This window comes from Barbus barbus (genome assembly GCF_936440315.1).
Source record: "Barbus barbus genome assembly, chromosome: 32".
Classification (NCBI taxonomy): Eukaryota; Metazoa; Chordata; class Actinopteri; order Cypriniformes; family Cyprinidae; genus Barbus; species Barbus barbus.
In genome coordinates this window covers 17,634,489-17,651,780 of record NC_136760.1, presented here as the reverse complement: position 1 = coordinate 17,651,780, position 17,292 = coordinate 17,634,489, and the positions used below count along the sequence as shown (strand labels likewise).

The following is a 17,292-nucleotide window of genomic DNA, read 5'->3' as shown; positions in this document are numbered from 1 at the left end:
TTTCTTTGTTGTGTGTGTTGTGTAGGAGAAAAGCCTTATGAGTGCTCCAACTGCAAGAAGCGTTTCTCTCATTCCGGTTCTTATAGTTCCCACATCAGCAGTAAGAAGTGCATCGGGCTCATCTCAGTAAATGGGCGGCCGCGACCTTCTCCCGCCAACGGGGCTGCCAAGACCCCACAGTGCTCTTCTCCATCCCTGCCAACCTCTTCCCCCACAGCACGTGTCCAAGTCAGAGACAAACTGGATAATAGCAAACCCCTTCAGGAACAGCTTCCCTTGACACAGATCAAGTCTGAGCCACTGGATTATGAGTACAAGCCTGTGGTGGTGGCTCCATCTGCTAGAGGCGTAAATGGTATATTCCAAGGTGGGGCAGCAGCCCCTCTTCAGGGCGCCGTACAGGCTGTTGTGCTCCCAACAGTGGGTCTGGTATCCCCAATCAGCATCAACCTCGGGGACTTACAGAACGTGCTGAAGGTGGCAGTGGACGGGAATGTCCTTAGGCAAGTGCTGGAAAGCACGCAAGCTAAAGGGCAGCAAGCAGGGACTGGAATCGTTGGAGCAGGAGGGGTGGGAATTGCTCAAGCACCCCAGCAAGTCATACAGGCCATTAGTCTTCCCATCTTGGACCAGGATGGCAGTGCTAAGATCTTCATTAATTACAGTCTAGACCCTTCACAGGCCCAAGCGGTCCTTCAAAGTCCAAAGAAGGAAGCATTGGGGTTGAACACAGAAGCCTGCAAGGCTCAGAAGCTGCCAGAGGACTTGACAGTCAAGATGAATAGGGACAAAACCACCATCACTGTGGACGAGAAGAGTATTTTACACAATGACACAACACTTAAGCACTGTGGTAAAGATGGACATAGGGTAAACGGGAAAAACCTTGAGGGGAAGATAGACTTGGAGGAAGGACTGTGTCCTGGTCAGCCTCCCCTGAAGAACCTTCTCTCCTTGCTCAAGGCTTACTTTGCCTTAAACAATGAGCCCACCAAGGAGGAGCTGGCAAAGATATCCGAGTCTGTCAGTCTTCCGGCAGAGGTGGTGAAGAAGTGGTTTGAGAAGATGCAGTTGGGACAGATCTCTGTAGATCCCTCCTCACCCCTGGCTGAGGATGAGCAGACCACTCCTGGAGATTTGGATGGGACTAGAGGTGCATCACCCCAACCAGAGCCAGATAATCAAATGAACTCAGAGGAGCAAGGAGAGAGGGAATGCTGTAGCCCAGCTGAGGGCGTAGCAGCTGGGGAGAATGGGATAGAGAGTGTCCCTACATCTCCCTCACCACTAAACCTATCCGCTGATGGTCCTGTCCCAGCCAGGACTCTCGAGGAAGGCGAGGGACCTCTCGATCTGTCGCTACCAAAATCTGCTGCTACAGCTGCTGTGGCTAGCGGTCACGTAAACACTGTTTACTCGGCTCAAGAGGAGCCATTGAATTTGACTTGCACAAAGAAGGAACTGCTCAGCAATGCAAGCGCCAATGCTGCCATATATGCCAGCCAACCAAGTGCCAATCCCATAAACATCTTGACCACTCAACTGCCCACCTTAGTGGCTATCACTGACCAGGGACAAGCGCAATGTCTTCGTGCACTTACCACCACTAAACAGACCATCCTGATCCCGCAGCTGACTTACAGTTACACCACTACATCCTCCAGCCCAGCAGGGAACAACGCGCCACAAAAGAACATAATACACGTCAATGGCATCAAGGTGAGGGCCGTGCATAAATGTACCTTGTACCAAGAATCAGGTATGTGCATAAAAATGTACCTTGGTTATATCAAATCACAATGATCTGCTTTTTCTCACAATGTAGGAGGAGAAACAAGAGATGGGGTCAGAGGTCACCTCAACATTGGAAGAACAAACAGACTCCGACTCAGGGCCGACGAGAAAGAAGATGAAAAGGACGGAGAGTGGGCTGTACGCCTGTGACCTGTGTGACAAAATCTTCCAGAAGAGCAGCTCATTGCTCCGCCATAAATACGAACACACAGGTGGGATTCTCACACACAAGGGGAAAATAGTAGGCGTAAGGAGTTTAGCCAGTTTTTAGATGTTCCTTCATATGTAACTCGCTGGGCATTCATAGAAATGTGATATTGAAGGGGAAATTATGACAGAATACATTGTGTTGCAGTAATTTTACCTATTACACAGGGAGCAGAACTGAATTTCAAGTTCCAACCGCTGTTAAATTACACGTGCTGGAGGGTGCGGTGACTTATTTTCCCTTATCCACTGGCCAAATACATTACCTTCTCACACCGAACCCAGGCTGTTGCATCAGTTCTCTGTTAGTAATTTACACTCCTCCTCCCTCTTTTGCTTTAAAAACATGAGAAGCTAGTGAAGCCAAGAGCCGGTCACCTCTCACTTTTAAGATACCTGGCCAAAAAGTGAGCAGCACTCATCCAAATGACATCACAGCGCCTTGAACCACAAATTGTGCTGTCTTTTCTCTCTCTCTTATTTTTTTGTCTGAAGCCACAGTTTATAAACTTCCAGGCCTTGGTGGAACTGGCCTGTCTTGTGCACCACAGCTTGTTTTGATTCATTGTTTGGTCTTATTGTCCATGGCTACATAACAACATGTAATGCAATTCTTAATGCCTTAAAGATCCAGGGTTGAACACTGGGTGTGGGGGATTTTCTTGCACTGCATGTAGAGATTACAAGAATGTTTTTTGTGGTCGGGACCATTTATTAGTTGAGCTGTGTGACAGCTTTTTAAAGCATGCATGTAACTGATGAAAATGAGTCCATTTAATATATCATACTGTGGCGTAATTTTGTAGATCAACTGACAAACATTTTACCGTAAACTTCCAGTGAATGTGACATGATTTTTAACACGTTAAAGGGATAGTTCACCCAAAAATTTTAATTATATCATTGATTATTTACCTTCATGCCATTCCAAACCCTTAAGACCTTTGGAAAACAAGATATTTTTGATGAAATCCACAAGCTTTCTGGTCCTGCATAGACAGCAACGGAAATACCAGGCCCTTTCAAGGCCCAGAAAGGTAGTAAGGACATTGTTATAATAGTTCATGTGACATCCATGGTTCAACCTTAATTTTAGGAAAATATGAGAATACTTTTTGTGCACAAAGAAAACAAAAATATTGACTATATTCAACAATTTCTTCTCTTCCGTGTTAGTCTTCAACACACATTCACAAGAGTACCACAACGCACTCGACGCATTCCTCTGCTTGCAAACAAGGCGCAGCACATGCGTTCTACACCAGAACACCTGCTCCTGCGTCACATACGTGGTAGTTTCGTGAACACGTCAAATTTTGACATGGAAGAGAAGAAATTGTTTGATAAAATCATTAGTTATGTACATTAAAGTATTCTCGTTCCTTCATAAAATTACCAATGATGTCCTTACTACCTATTTTAATGATGTCCTTACTATGTTTTTTAATTATGTCCTTACTACCTTTTTGGGCCTTGAACGTGGTATTTCTGTTGCCGTCTATGCAGGGTCAGAAAGCTCTCGGATTTCATTAGCGCAATTAGCACCTCTCAAACAGAAGTCACTTTGGAACCAAGCAGTGTTGTTGGTCAACACAACAAATTTGCAAGACCATCTTCTACATGGGAAACTATTTCGCCCTTACCTGAAACTCTTTTGCACAGAAAAAAAAGCTCAGAAATGATTGTGTTTCTCTGTATATTCTAATAATGAGATAAGTACTCCAAGATAAATATTAATAGAGTGCAACTTCTTCATCTCTCGCAGGAAAGAGGCCTCATGAATGTGGGATCTGCAGCAAGGCCTTCAAACACAAGCACCACCTAATAGAGCACCTGCGCCTGCACTCTGGAGAAAAGCCGTACCAGTGCGACAAGTGTGGCAAACGCTTCTCCCACTCTGGCTCCTACTCGCAACACATGAACCACCGATACTCCTACTGTAAGAAAGAGGCTCAAGGCCGAGGGCTAGGCCAGGGAGTCGAGGAAGAGGACAATCCTGGTGAGGAGCAGCCTCAGACGGGCAGCACAGCGACCTCGCCCCCCTCCCACCTGGACTCGGATGAGCGGGGGAGTAGTACCAGAGAGGATGAGAGCGAGGAGGATGAAGAGATGGGCTCGGGTAGCTTAGTGGATGAGGATGAGATTCAGGTGGTCAAGATCGGAGAGGAGGGAGATGAAGACGACCAGGGAGCAGATGAAGGGGAAGGGGACGGAGAGAGAATGGAAGGGGCCGAACAAGAAGAAGATGGTGATGAGGAAGGTGAGAATGAGGAAAATGACAGACAAACGCTGAAAGTCGTAGTGATGCAGGATGAATGTGAAGATGGAAACGGAGAGGACGAACGAACGGCGGAGGAGATCATGGACACAGGAACTCTTAAACACACGAAGGACATAACAGAAAAAGAGAACCCGGCGGATGATAAGGAAATGATTGAAAATGAAGAAAACACAGCCGATATGAATGGAGACTTGAAGTGAAGCCACAACTATGTTTTATGGCCCTTATTCCTTACAACGTTGTTTTACAAAGTTACTAATTTGAAGGAACAAAAAAGACGTTTTCTCTCCGCAGATGTTTCTCTCTCTTCCTGAGAAAGTGACTGTGTTAAGACGAGAATGAAGTGAGGAAGAGAGCGTGACTGCTCTTACGCTGCATTTAAACCCACTACTGTGTATAAACCCCCAGGTGTGCCTGATAAATACGAAATAGTTACTTTTTCCACATAAAGATGATTTTCAGTGTTTGAGTATGGTTTGTATAAATGCAAAAAAAAGTTTAACGAAAAAACGAAAAAGGAAATGACGCATATACGGACTGAAAGTTATACACGTTTTGGCTAATCATGTTTTATTACTAAAACGCCTTGGGTCAATTTCTCTTATCAGTATTACAAATTTTTTGTCACTCTCGGTTTACCCTCAAAAGCTGTACAGTTGGTAGAGAGAGATTTCTATATGTTTTTATTGCCAATGAACAAAACTCAGTATTTTCTTGCATTTGAAGGAAAAAAAAGTATCCTGTGCACTACCATATTCCCAGTTTACCTATGGAACACCTATGTGGGCCTTGTGTTGTTTAATGTCTACCTTCCAGTATTAGTGACCCTAAGCCACGCTAGTGCTCGCTAGCACAACATTTGTCTGTCGTCTCATTTCAAGAAGGACTGTGAGCCTTAAATGTCAAAAGATTGATGTGGTTATGGTGGGAGGGCTTTAATGAATCCCAAAAAGCCAAGGCATCAAAACCTTAGTAATCCCGGACAGCTGATTTTAGACATGGTCTTCATCATGTTTCAGGTGACCCTTTCCCACCCTTCATCCACCCTTATGCAAAAACATGCATGTTGGAAGTGCCATTGAACAGTGCTGTGCCGTTGCTGTGACACCGTCGCTGAGCAGCACACTCGCGTGGGGGCTCATGCTGTCTTTGATTTTGGTAGCAAAATTTTGGACCCCTGCACCTAAACCACTAGTCCTGACTAAAGGACAAGACTGCCACTTTTTTTTTCTTCTTCTTTTTTTGTTCAATCCAGTAAGGACTACACTGCATCAAGAATTCAGGAAAGACGATCAATGAGCAAAAAGGAGAAAAAAAGAAGCTCTTTTTTCAGCCTTGAAGTATTTTTCCCGTTTGGTGCACTTGTTTCTCTTGTTATCTTTAGCTGCACGACACTTTTTCTTCAGGTAACAAATGTAGGCAGATATGATCAATGAAGAATTCACTTTTAGTGTTTTTCGTTTCTTTTCGGTCAGCCTTTTTACCTGTCAGTATTAATTTTTGTCTTGTTTGTAATGAAGTTTTTTTGTTGTTTGTTTCAGTGAACATTGTGTAATTTTTTTTTGTTTTGTTTTTCAGTAAAGGCAGTATTACCCCTCCCATCCCTCACCATGTATAACTTTACATTTTTAGTTTTAGAGACCTTTTATATTTATGTCTTATTTTTGTATTTTCTTTATGGTTATTTATTACACAATGTAGTGTACAATACTGTAGTTTGTACTAATACAATAATATATTTTAGTATGAAGAATAATTTCGAAGATAAATGAAATCAAAGCTGGGGAAGGAACTCTAGCATTTCAAAGTGTTTTAAAACAGAAAAAGTATTATTTTCCAATTTTCAAAATGCATTGTTTGAAAAAAACAAAAACACCCCTAAAGTATATGAGAACTGTTAGCTTTTACACGTCACTTTCATGTTATTGTCTCTTACCCCACTACTTTGAAGCTACTGAAAACTAATTGTATGCTATACACGCATGAGTCCTTGCTGTTGTATTGAAAGATTGTCCTTCACCATGAAACTGTGCTGCCCTTTTAATGAAGCCAAAACATCATCAATGTGTTGTTTTTTATTATTATTTTTGGTTGTGCCAATTTGTAACTCTCTTTGTCTACATCAAGGCAACAAAATCTTTTATATGTCCCTGTTTTAACCTTTTTAGTGATAGCTTTTTGTTTGATCCTTTTTTTTTTTTTAAATGACTCCCCATCTCACAATAAAATACTTAAAGAATTCAACACTTACAGCTTTTCTAGAATATTTCCATTACATGATATGTAGATCTTTAATTACAAGACCTAAGCATAAATTTCAAAAGATTAGTTTTTTTTAAATAAATTTAGTCTCTGTTGCCTACAGAGACACGCACAGTGAACACAATCCCTCAGCTCCAACAAAAACCATCGATTAGGATCAGGTTGCCATGCGGGTTTTTGGATGGAGAGCATGAATTATTAATGCAATAAAACATAAATCTATGATCTGACTGAAGTCTGAAAATGATGTGATAAATGCTCAGCCCTCTGCTGTATGCAGAATAGACTCACTGTGTTTGTGTGCGTGTCAAACTGCCATAAATAATTTTGTTAAAGCCGAAGCCGGAATATTCTTAAACTCTGTGGCAGCTGGGTGTTTAATGCAGTTATAGAAGGACACTCTTCCCTTCTGCAAAGCTTAATGTATGGTCTTCTGAACGATCAAACTGGGCACTCAAAATCAGAGTAGGTTTCTCATGACCCTTCTGCCAACTTAGTATTGAACAATCTGGAAATCACACACAAGGCTGGAAATGTGTGCACACAGAATGAAACGAGACCCCTGTTTCCAGCAGTAGCTGAAAGTTGGACAACAGCACAGAAACAAGCCAAGAGTGGAAGCAGAGAACAGAACACCCCCTGGGAAATTTAGTGGATAGCACAATCAAATACAAATAGCCTACATCTGTGCTCAAAACATTACCCTTTACTTAAAAATCATGTTCATTTAGCCAAACGCTGGACTGCACCGCGCGTAGGCACGAGGATTAATGCTGAATTCACAAAGTCGCTGAGATTTTCCCATCCATATTTTACTTGGATTGTTTCAGCACACTTGATTTTAATAAAGAGTTTTATAGGTGGAATAAGCACAGCAGAAGTTCACCTTAAGGGTCGGCGTCATTAGATGAATTCTGGTGGTTAGTACACATCATGCAGAACAAAATTAAATAGCTTGCTTTTCTTTGCATTTTCTCTGTAAGCAGAATGGGTGATGAACAGTTCTGAATATGTAAGTTATTTGAAAGCTCACAAAGACTTATTTAAAAGCAAGTTAAAACACACACACACACATATATATATATACAAAATTGCTCTGTTGGCTGTGGAGTCAAGTCATTTACAAATATGATTAAAAGATGAATATGAGACAAAGCTACAGAATGTCACATTTTATTATTGGGTGATTCAACACAGGTGTTTTACCAGCTAAGAAGTTCAGCACTTTTAGAGTTTCATCCCCCTATCTGATGTGAGCATAAGTATTGTAACAGTTGCCTCACAGGTCTTTCTAAGTGATCAGCTGTGTCCTGTTGCATTAATTCTTCAGATATTAAAAGCAGGGAATGTGTTGTATCAGTTATATCCATTACTTCTGTACTCTGAATCTTGCATTCGATGATGACACACAAACCAGGATGAAGATGAGGGAGCTGACTTTGAGAGAAAAGCAAACAATTTGGCTGCTAAAAGAAAAGAGGAAGTTAATTAGAGCAATAGCAAAAACAAAGGGCATGGAGAAATCAAGAGTTTGGAAACCACCAGCAACTACCTGATCGACTGAGAAAACAACAGTAGCTGATGACAAAAAAATCATAAAAGCTGTGAAAATTAACCCTAAAAAGCATGTCTGTAAAATCACTTTAAGTATCCCAAGCATACCGCCTCATCTGTAAAGCATGGTGGAGGTGGTGTCGTGGCATGAGCATGCATGGCTGTCTCTGGAACAGGCCCTCTCAACTTTACTGATGACTTAATGTATTATAGTCTCGCATAGCCGGACCTTCAGACTGACGGCAGAAGGTCTGGAATATATGTCCGCTTTCATTGGCCAAGGCCCGCCCATGAGGCTGTTTGACCGATATGTCAAACAACCAATCATAGTTCGTTTCGTTTAGCATCACATTTCGGGGCGTGGAAATGTCGCCACAATAACAAACCGGTGTGTGAAACTCTCGGATGTAAATTAAAAAAAAAATCTAATTAATTTAGCGTGCTCAGGCTCAGCGCAGCGGCTCAAAAGCGCTCATCAATGTCAAAATGTTTGAAATAGCCAATCAAATCAAAGAAGGCGGGATTTACTGTTCACAGACGCTGACCTGCGCGCGACTTGAATGCAAACTGAGGTAAGTAAGCAGCTAAACATGACGAGACAATTCAGCAATATTTGCCAACCGTTTACGATAAAAATAATAATAATAATTAAAAAAAAAAAAAGTTAAACGAAAGATATTAATTTTCAGGAATGCAAACTACTATTGCAATTTGAAGCCCCAACTTCAAATTCCTGGGGACCCACATCTCGGAGGACCTGACCTGGACCACCAACACGCACAGAGAAAACGCTGTTTACGTCGAGCTCGCGGCATTTTAAGGACTCCTCTCACCCTGACCATAGACTGTTTAACTTACTGCCCTCTGGAAGGCGCTTCAGGAGCCTCCGAACAAAGACCAGCAGACTCAGGAACAGCTGTCTCCCTACTGAACTCTGCCCGATGATACCCCCTCACACACCACTACAAACTCTTCACCCCTCCCCATCACTAAATCGGTTTAAAAAAATATAAACAAAATAAAAATCCATCTACACACTGCGTACTATGTACTGAAATTTTTATTTTCTATGCACTTTCAGTGTTCATTGCACTAGTGTTTATATATCTTAATGTATAGCTTATTCATATCCATTTGTAATTGTGTTCATAGATTTTGCTCATAGTGTACATATATTTACTGCATAATCCATCTGTATAATATGTTCATATCACCCATCATACTGATAGTATTTAAAAATGTGTAAATTATGTCCATAGTACTGCCTTATCTGTATATTTCTGTACATATGTAACATATTGTAGGCACTGTATATCCTGTACCTCTGCTTATTGCACTTCTGGTTATATGCTAACTGCATTTCGTTGCCTTGTACCTTACATGTGCAATGACAATAAAGTTGAATCTAATCTAATCTACTACTGGCCTTTTCAAATTTCTCAGATTGCAATGCCATTTACGTTATTCGTCACAATGTAGCCTATACATAATATAGCAGTTTTCAGCAGACATGAGATGAGAGTTAATGTAATATCTCTATGTAGGCTTTCTTCCGTGATTTCACATCTAAGAAAATGTGTAAAAATCTAGAAAAATCATTCTCAATCTTACTCTAGAACATTGTAAATCTGAAGACTTTTGCTTTCGAGTGCTGTGCATTGGAAAATTATTTATATTATAAGCCTAATAAAAATATAATTTGCTAATTAATTCACATGCATTATTTTATATGGTTAAAAGTTTGAAATAATTAAGGCTTTTTATTTATTTATTTATTTGAAAGAATATTGCATTTATTAGATCAAAAGTACAGTAAAAACAATAATATTATGAAATATTACACTTAAAATAGTGGTTTTCTATTTAGGATATTTTAAAATATAATTTATTCCTGTGCTCAAAGCTGAATTTTCAGCATCATTACTCCAGTCTTCAGTGTCCCATCAGAAATCATTTTAATGCTGCTTAATTTGTTGCTTAATTATTATCAGTTATTATTTGTGATCAATTCTTAATAATGGTTTTTATTATTGGTATAGTAAAATACCAATAACCAATTATTTTATTAATGGTTCTCAGTTAAAGATTTATTTGAAATATAAGTACTTCGTAATAAGTGTAAATATCTTTACTGTCACTTAAATTAATGCAGCTTTGTTGAAGAAAAATATATTTTTTTAATCTTACAAGACTGAATGATATCACATTTTCCACAAAAAATATGAAGCAGCACAATAGTTTCCAACATTCATAATAATCAGAAATGTTTCTTGAGCAGCAAATCAGCATATTAAAATGATTTCTGAAGGATCATGTGACACTGAAGACTGGAGTAATGATACTGAAAATACAGCTTTGATCACAGAAATAAATTACATTTGACTATATATTCTCATAAAAGACAGCTATTTTAAATTGTAACATTATATATTTCACAGTACTGTTTACTGTATTTTTTCATTATCAAAATAATTTGTATACTCTTTTCCACAATTGGAGCTCTATTCCTTAAAATGATAGATGTCAAGCTCCTGCAAAAGGACAAATACTGTATATGACCAACAGAAAGGCACCATAAAAACAGTCCACATTCTGCACTATTCAAGTCTTAGACGATACCAGAACATTGTGTCATATGGACTGATAATAACTTTAGTGATATTAAACTGCCCCCTTAAAAATGATTTACTATTTGCCATATACACCAGGAAAGACAAATTGTAATGTAAAGAAGTATGCCAGTCATTTATGCTGTGATGCGGAGTGTTGCAGACCGGGTTTGGTGGGCTGCTCTGTGCCAAAAAGTCCTTTTTAGCCCCAGTCCGCCCCTGGGCACACCTGTGCAATAATCATGCTGTCTAATCAGCATCTTGATATGCCACACCTGTGAGGTGGATGGATTAAGGAGAAGTGCTCACTAACACAGATTTAGACAGATTTGTGAACAATATTTGAGAGAAATAGGTCTTTTGTGTACATAGAAAAAGTCTTAGATCTTTGAATTCAGCTCATGAAAAATGGGGGCAAAAACAAGTGTTGCGTTTATAATTTTGTTCAGTGTATATACACACACACACACGTATGTTGATTTACGTAAATGATGAAATGCTGTCAGAGTTTTCCATTCCTAGAATAAAAAAAGTGGCTTTTCCCATCTTGACATCTCATGTAGAGTTTCATGAGGTTACACGGTGACTTCAGTGCAGTTTTGGCTGGACCACCAAAGCTGGATAAATATCCAGCTGATTTTTTTTTTCTCTCTTTTGGACTATAGAGTGACAAACAATGAGTTGTTTGAAAGTAATTTTAAAATGCTGCTCAAACATCAGCAAGTTTCTTCAGAGGGCCTCTTTTGATCTCAGCGTGATTTAGCCACACACCTCAGCTGCTAAGACCAAACCTCACCACAAGTTTCTGATGTTTATATAAGGCAGTGCCCCTCCATTTACTCTCTAATGAGCTTCTAATCATTTGCACCTGTGCAACAGTGCACCCGATTTTCATTTTAGCCATTTGCTGCATGTGGAAATTGCATTTCTGTTTATTTAAATAGTACAAATGACTGCAAAACCTTACTCAACCTTATATGACCTAACCCGATCTTCTTCTATTTGATTCTGATCCAGCTGAGAATGCATCAGAGACTGCCACAGGGCTGGATATTAACACTGCCCCGCATGTGCTAACAAACAGAAACACACATATTATTATAAACTGATACAAGTAACAAAATCCATTACAGTAACATGCTGTTACAGATGTTGCTGATATATACTGTATTTGTAATACCATCGTCCTTTGGAGACTGTAAGAAGAGACAAACAACATCACTGCTGTAACATGAGCTCACTAACCATGCCTGAAGAAACTAAGCATAATGTTAGCATAAAGATATATGATCTCCATATCAGCTTTTTGCCTCAGTTTGCAAATTTGATATACATACATAATCACAAATTAATAATATTAAAATAATTTATGAGTAATTGCTTGAAAAAAGCACATTTTGTCCACTCGAGTTTGTTTGATAGTTTCAAAATTTATGACAGGTCGAATTTATGGCTCCAAATCCATGATATATATTTTTGTACTTTCTGATAAAAAAAAACAAAAAAAAAAAACACTACTTATTCAAACTACAAGTAATATTTTTGTGGAATTTTTTTTCAAAATCTATGAAAACAGCATGAATACTAGCCACTTTCATTCATCCACTTTCACTTTTCATTTTATAAATCAATTAGATTTATGCTTTTTATCATCTCAGACATCTTTATTTGTCACTGACGAATAGATTTTAAAAAGAAAAACAGCATGAGACACCATGGTTATTGTGTTTGGTGAATATATTCTCAGGTGAAATGAAGATACTGATGATGTCGTCTGTCCTCGGTATAACGCAGATGACTTTTAGTGATGATGTTAAAGACATGCTCTAGCACATAATGATTTAATTAGAATCCCCACAGAAAGAGTAGCATGCAGTCAGTGCTTTTAAATAACAAATGTGAGCCCAAAACCAGATTCAAGATGTGATCTGTTGTCTTCCCCACACACACACACACACACACACACACACATACACATTCACACACAATGAAACACACTTACTCTAAGCCAGATGGCTCAGGGTACAAAAATCAATTAGATCTCCACCTCAGCAGCAGAGGGAATTCATCCCGGCCGACCCCAGCAGCCCCTCCTCAGGTCTGTGTACAGGAGGACTGAGGCTCGCCTTCTGCCTCATCACCTCAGCTCTAATCTACTTCTCTCCGCTGCATACACACTAACTTCATTAGACGAGCAGGGGGGTAGAAATAGGGCACGGTGAATATCTTGAACTGCATGAATCACCAGAGCTCCTCTAAACATAACTGAATTGCGAGAGCATACTTGAGAGAGGGAGAGAGAGCTTTAAGGAACATCAAAATGGATTTATTTTGCATTGGCAACTCTTGCCAGCTCTGTTTTGGAGGAGAGGAGCAGAAAAGGAGGGAAGAGAACGTGTAGGTGGATTCTGGGAGAAGGATAATGTGCAATCAAAAGAAATAAGCTGACAGCAAGAATTAAGACTGTGGAAGAGCCAAAACATGATCTTCATTACACCCTAGTGTTCATATTACAACATTACAACGGGATGAATTCATGGTCGCAGTGTATGTCTGACAAGAACTTATGAAGCTTAATGAACAATCAGGCTAATCGTGTACAAAGTATTAGCATGAGCTAACCCAGAGGTTCAATTAGTCTGTAAGGCGTTAAAGGGATTGTTCACCCTTTACTCGCTCTGATTTAGTACCATTTATCAATTCTTACATGTTCTTAGCCTGAATAGTACATACATTCACAATTTAAATTTTTGTGTGATATCCTTTGTGTCCAACGACATGAAGTTGATTAAATACCTGCATGCATTTGGGACAGGACTGTCTGAATAAAAACTGTCACATCCCCTTCAATGTCAAGATTGTTACGGCCCTGTTTAAGCATAAAAATTCCAAAGGGAAATGCTGCATGTATGAGTAGGCAACAACCTAATTGATGTTTAACATTACATGCCTGTTTCTCTGGATGTTATGTTATACTGTGTTATCTTCTCAGCAAAACTGCACTGTAAAGAGGCTGCTGCACCTCAGATCATAAATCATAAAGAGCAAGGTGTGAAGAGTGTGTGTGTGTTCTTGTTAGGGTAAGTGTGTGAGGTAAACTCACGGGAGCAGCAGTCATAACACCAGCGCGAACACCCCTCATTTATCACGAGTACACACACGATTGAACATCAAGCCTATGATTTCATATACCTTAATTAAAAAGCACACAGCACTATTTATAAGTGTGATCATCACTTAGTAGCACTAATAAGGACATTAGTTGAAGAAACACATATTATTAAGCCTTAGGAGTAGCGGGGGCTCTGCTAGTAGGCACACATGCTAATAAGCTGCTGACGGGGTCTAACACCACTCCACGGGCCTGAACAGGATTAATCAGCCTGTAAAAGAGACCCGCCACACGGCTTCCTGCAAGGACACCGAGGCTAAATCAGCAGTTGGAGACAAACTAATTAACGGGTAGAGAGAGAGCGAATCACTAGAGACTAGTGAAGAGGGCCACTGCTTTTAAATTACTGTCGGTCTTATTCACAAATGCCTGGCTTTAAAGGGTTTCACTGTCTTTACTCAGGGTGTGTTTGAGCTGATGTATGTGAAATGTTAAAGCTGTAGTGCTCTTTGCTTCGAATTCAAGACATCTCTGTCCTATTAAAAATGTTGTGAATATAGAAATGCGAGTCATTTGTGTACTTCATATAGGCCTACATATTTCCTAAAACTGTCACGTGGGCAGTACCCTTTCAAAAGGTACAAATATGTTCAGTTTAGGCATATGTACTTTAAAATGTTAATATGTGCTTTTGAAGTACTAATGTGTACCATTAATAATGTACAAATATGTAACTGGGGCAGTACCATTGAAAATGTATTACCTTTGTAGCTTATTTACCCCTAAAGAGTGTATATAGTGCCTTAAAAAAGTACATAATTTGTACCTTTTGAAAAGGTACTGCACCAGTGACAACTTTTATACTTTTTTTTCTGAGTGTACCACCACAGTGGCAGCTTTTTATTTGAGTGTACATGTGTACACAAATAACTTCAACTAAAATGTGATGTCAGCTTTACTTGTGCCGCAGTAGAAAACTCAGAAAACTTTCTATTTTATATTTATTTGATAAATATTTAAAGATAGATATTTATTTTATATTTACTATTTATTTTATAAATAAATAATTTAGTTAAATAATGACAAATACATTTAAATAATATTTTAAATTCTTTTTAAATGCCTTTTAGCAAATATGCACATTTTTATGTGAACAAAAGTATAGAAATAAAAGCTAGCATTTTGTTGTTTTCTTATTACTTTTTTATTTTATTTGACATTTATTAAAATACTTAAAAGTGATGAACTAAAATCCCTTTTTATGATTTTGTTTAATAAACAGTTGATAATTGATATTTGCAGGAATACCGGTGTTTCATTTTCAAAGCAGCATTGTGTTATTTCCAAGACTTTTAATGTCAAATTTAATAGTTTTGTTACTTTTAAGGCATAATTTCCCAAAGCAATCATTTAATCACAGATGGCACGGTGCATATGTGAACACTTAAATATTATGTGTCGGACAGAATTTTTAAAATCTTGCAAAAAAGGAGCTTCTTGTCTGGCATTCTGGAAGAGGCGCCAATTTTGTATAATGACCCATATTTGCATATTGGCACACATACTCTATAAAACTCCAGGCAGGGTTCTTCAGGTGTTCTCTGCTGCAGAATTTACGAGCTCTTAATGCTGGGTCAGATGATGGAGTATGGATAAACCAATCAGGCTTCACCCAGGATGAGTAAATGGACAAGCAGAGGGGTCCATTATCTGTCAGGCTCGTATGATACAGCAGCTCCATATTTACGGCCTACTTAATGGGGTTGATTGTATTAGTGCACGAGAAGAGGGAACGGCCCTATTGCACACATAGTATTTCCAGCTTTGTGCAATTACCTTATGTAAATCCCGCAAGCAGGCGTCTATTTAAAATGCATTGAATTTCCCAATGCAAAACCATCAAGCCCAACCATGCGAACTTCATTAATACTAAAGCATGGGGAGATAACATTTGAAGTACTCCTATGATTACTTTAGCCAATGCCCGTGTGCATTTGGGGTTATTTTAAAGGATACTTGAGATGGTATTTGCAAAGACTTGGTAAATGGAGCATTTAAAGCACAGGAGCCTCAGGAGTGTCTCAAGTGAGGAATAAGCACAACTTTACATGAAAGTACCATCAATATTTACACAATTGCCTTATAAAAGCCAATTAGGAAACGGAAATGGATTTACCCTGTATCCGGCGTGGTTTACATCTCCGTGCAATATTTGCATTAATGGTCAATTATTTCGCACAAAAGGTATCTTGAACCCTGATAATATCGCATTCTAATACATTTAAAGCTTCAAGTAACAGCAGACAGATGCTAATCAGCTCCTAGGACATTCCTATAAAATGTCATTCAGGCTGCATGAATACAGATTTACAGCCCACAAAAACAGTTTACATTTATATGTAGCCCTATAACAGTAGTTACCCTGTCAAATAAAATGATTTAATCTGCCCTCCCCATACATGCAAATTATTCCAAGTCGTGTTACTGTCAAAGACACAGGATTTGGCTTATTTCTTCTTTTCCTCTTGATCTGATAGACTCATTCCGCAGAGTTTAACTTTCAGCACTTTTTTTATTCATATCGGAGTGGTTGCACAGAGCAGCAAATGCGTGAAATGTTTTTTTTTTTTTTAATGAACACGATTACTCAGTTTAGTTGGGGCTCCAAAACGCAGATATGAAAATGGATCCCTGAAGAAGCAAACTCAATTATCGTTTATGAAAGTCTTCAGTCATATGCGTTTTAGGCACACAAACATGTTCTTGGTCAGAGTCTGTCACTCACACCGAAAAGATGCAACACAGAAAGTAAATCTGAAATGAAGATGCAACACAGAAAATGACAGACATATAGAGGAAAAAAGAAGAGTCAAAGTCATGAATGTTTTATGGGTCATAATGGCTTGCTCAAATTTCCTCACCACACTTTGGCCTCCACGGACACACAAGACCAGGGGCTTTCCTGGCACCTCTGCCCCACAGACACGCAGCAGCATATGGTGTGCAATTCCAACACCTCTGGGGCCCCGGCTGCAGCAGAGCTATGAATTATGGATATGAGCTAATTGTTTTCTCATTTGAAATGTCTTGCTCTTTTTAGCTTGTACAGCTCATGGTTTCAAGCAGGTATTTGATTTGATCTCCACCCAGTCACTATTCTGTCATTTTCCATGTCACTTTTTCATAGATTCCTGTCTAGAAAAACAGAGTTACCTAACACCATAAATTTAAGTTTTAAGGAAATGAATATTTTGGTAAAGGGTGTTTTGAATTACATTAATTACTACAATGATTTAATGAAACTCTTGAATAAATGTTTAAAAATACAGAACGCTCTGCTCAAATAAATAGGATTTTTTTTTCATTGTAATAAAAGGAAACGGTTGATAGTTCCCTGAGTCATTCCATATTACCACTTCCTGCAATATCGAAATAAATGGCGACCCATGAACAATTAAAATAAACACTAGACT

The 17,292-nt window shown here is 39.0% G+C and overlaps 1 protein-coding gene across 3 annotated transcripts in view; it reads left to right on the top strand.

Annotated features, from left to right (window-relative positions):
- LOC306852689 (zinc finger E-box-binding homeobox 1-like) overlaps positions 1–6,773 on the top strand; it is a 70,900-nt gene extending 64,127 nt beyond the window's left edge. For all 3 annotated transcript variants that reach the window (XM_079389723.1, XM_079389724.1, XM_079389725.1), the window contains 3 exons: positions 26–1,719; positions 1,826–2,006; positions 3,767–6,773. In XM_079389723.1, the coding sequence (XP_079245849.1) occupies positions 26–1,719; positions 1,826–2,006; positions 3,767–4,482 (2,591 nt within the window). In that variant the 3' untranslated portion in view covers positions 4,483–6,773. The remainder of the gene's footprint in view (positions 1–25; positions 1,720–1,825; positions 2,007–3,766) is intronic.
- The last annotated feature ends 10,519 nt before the right edge of the window (positions 6,774–17,292 follow it).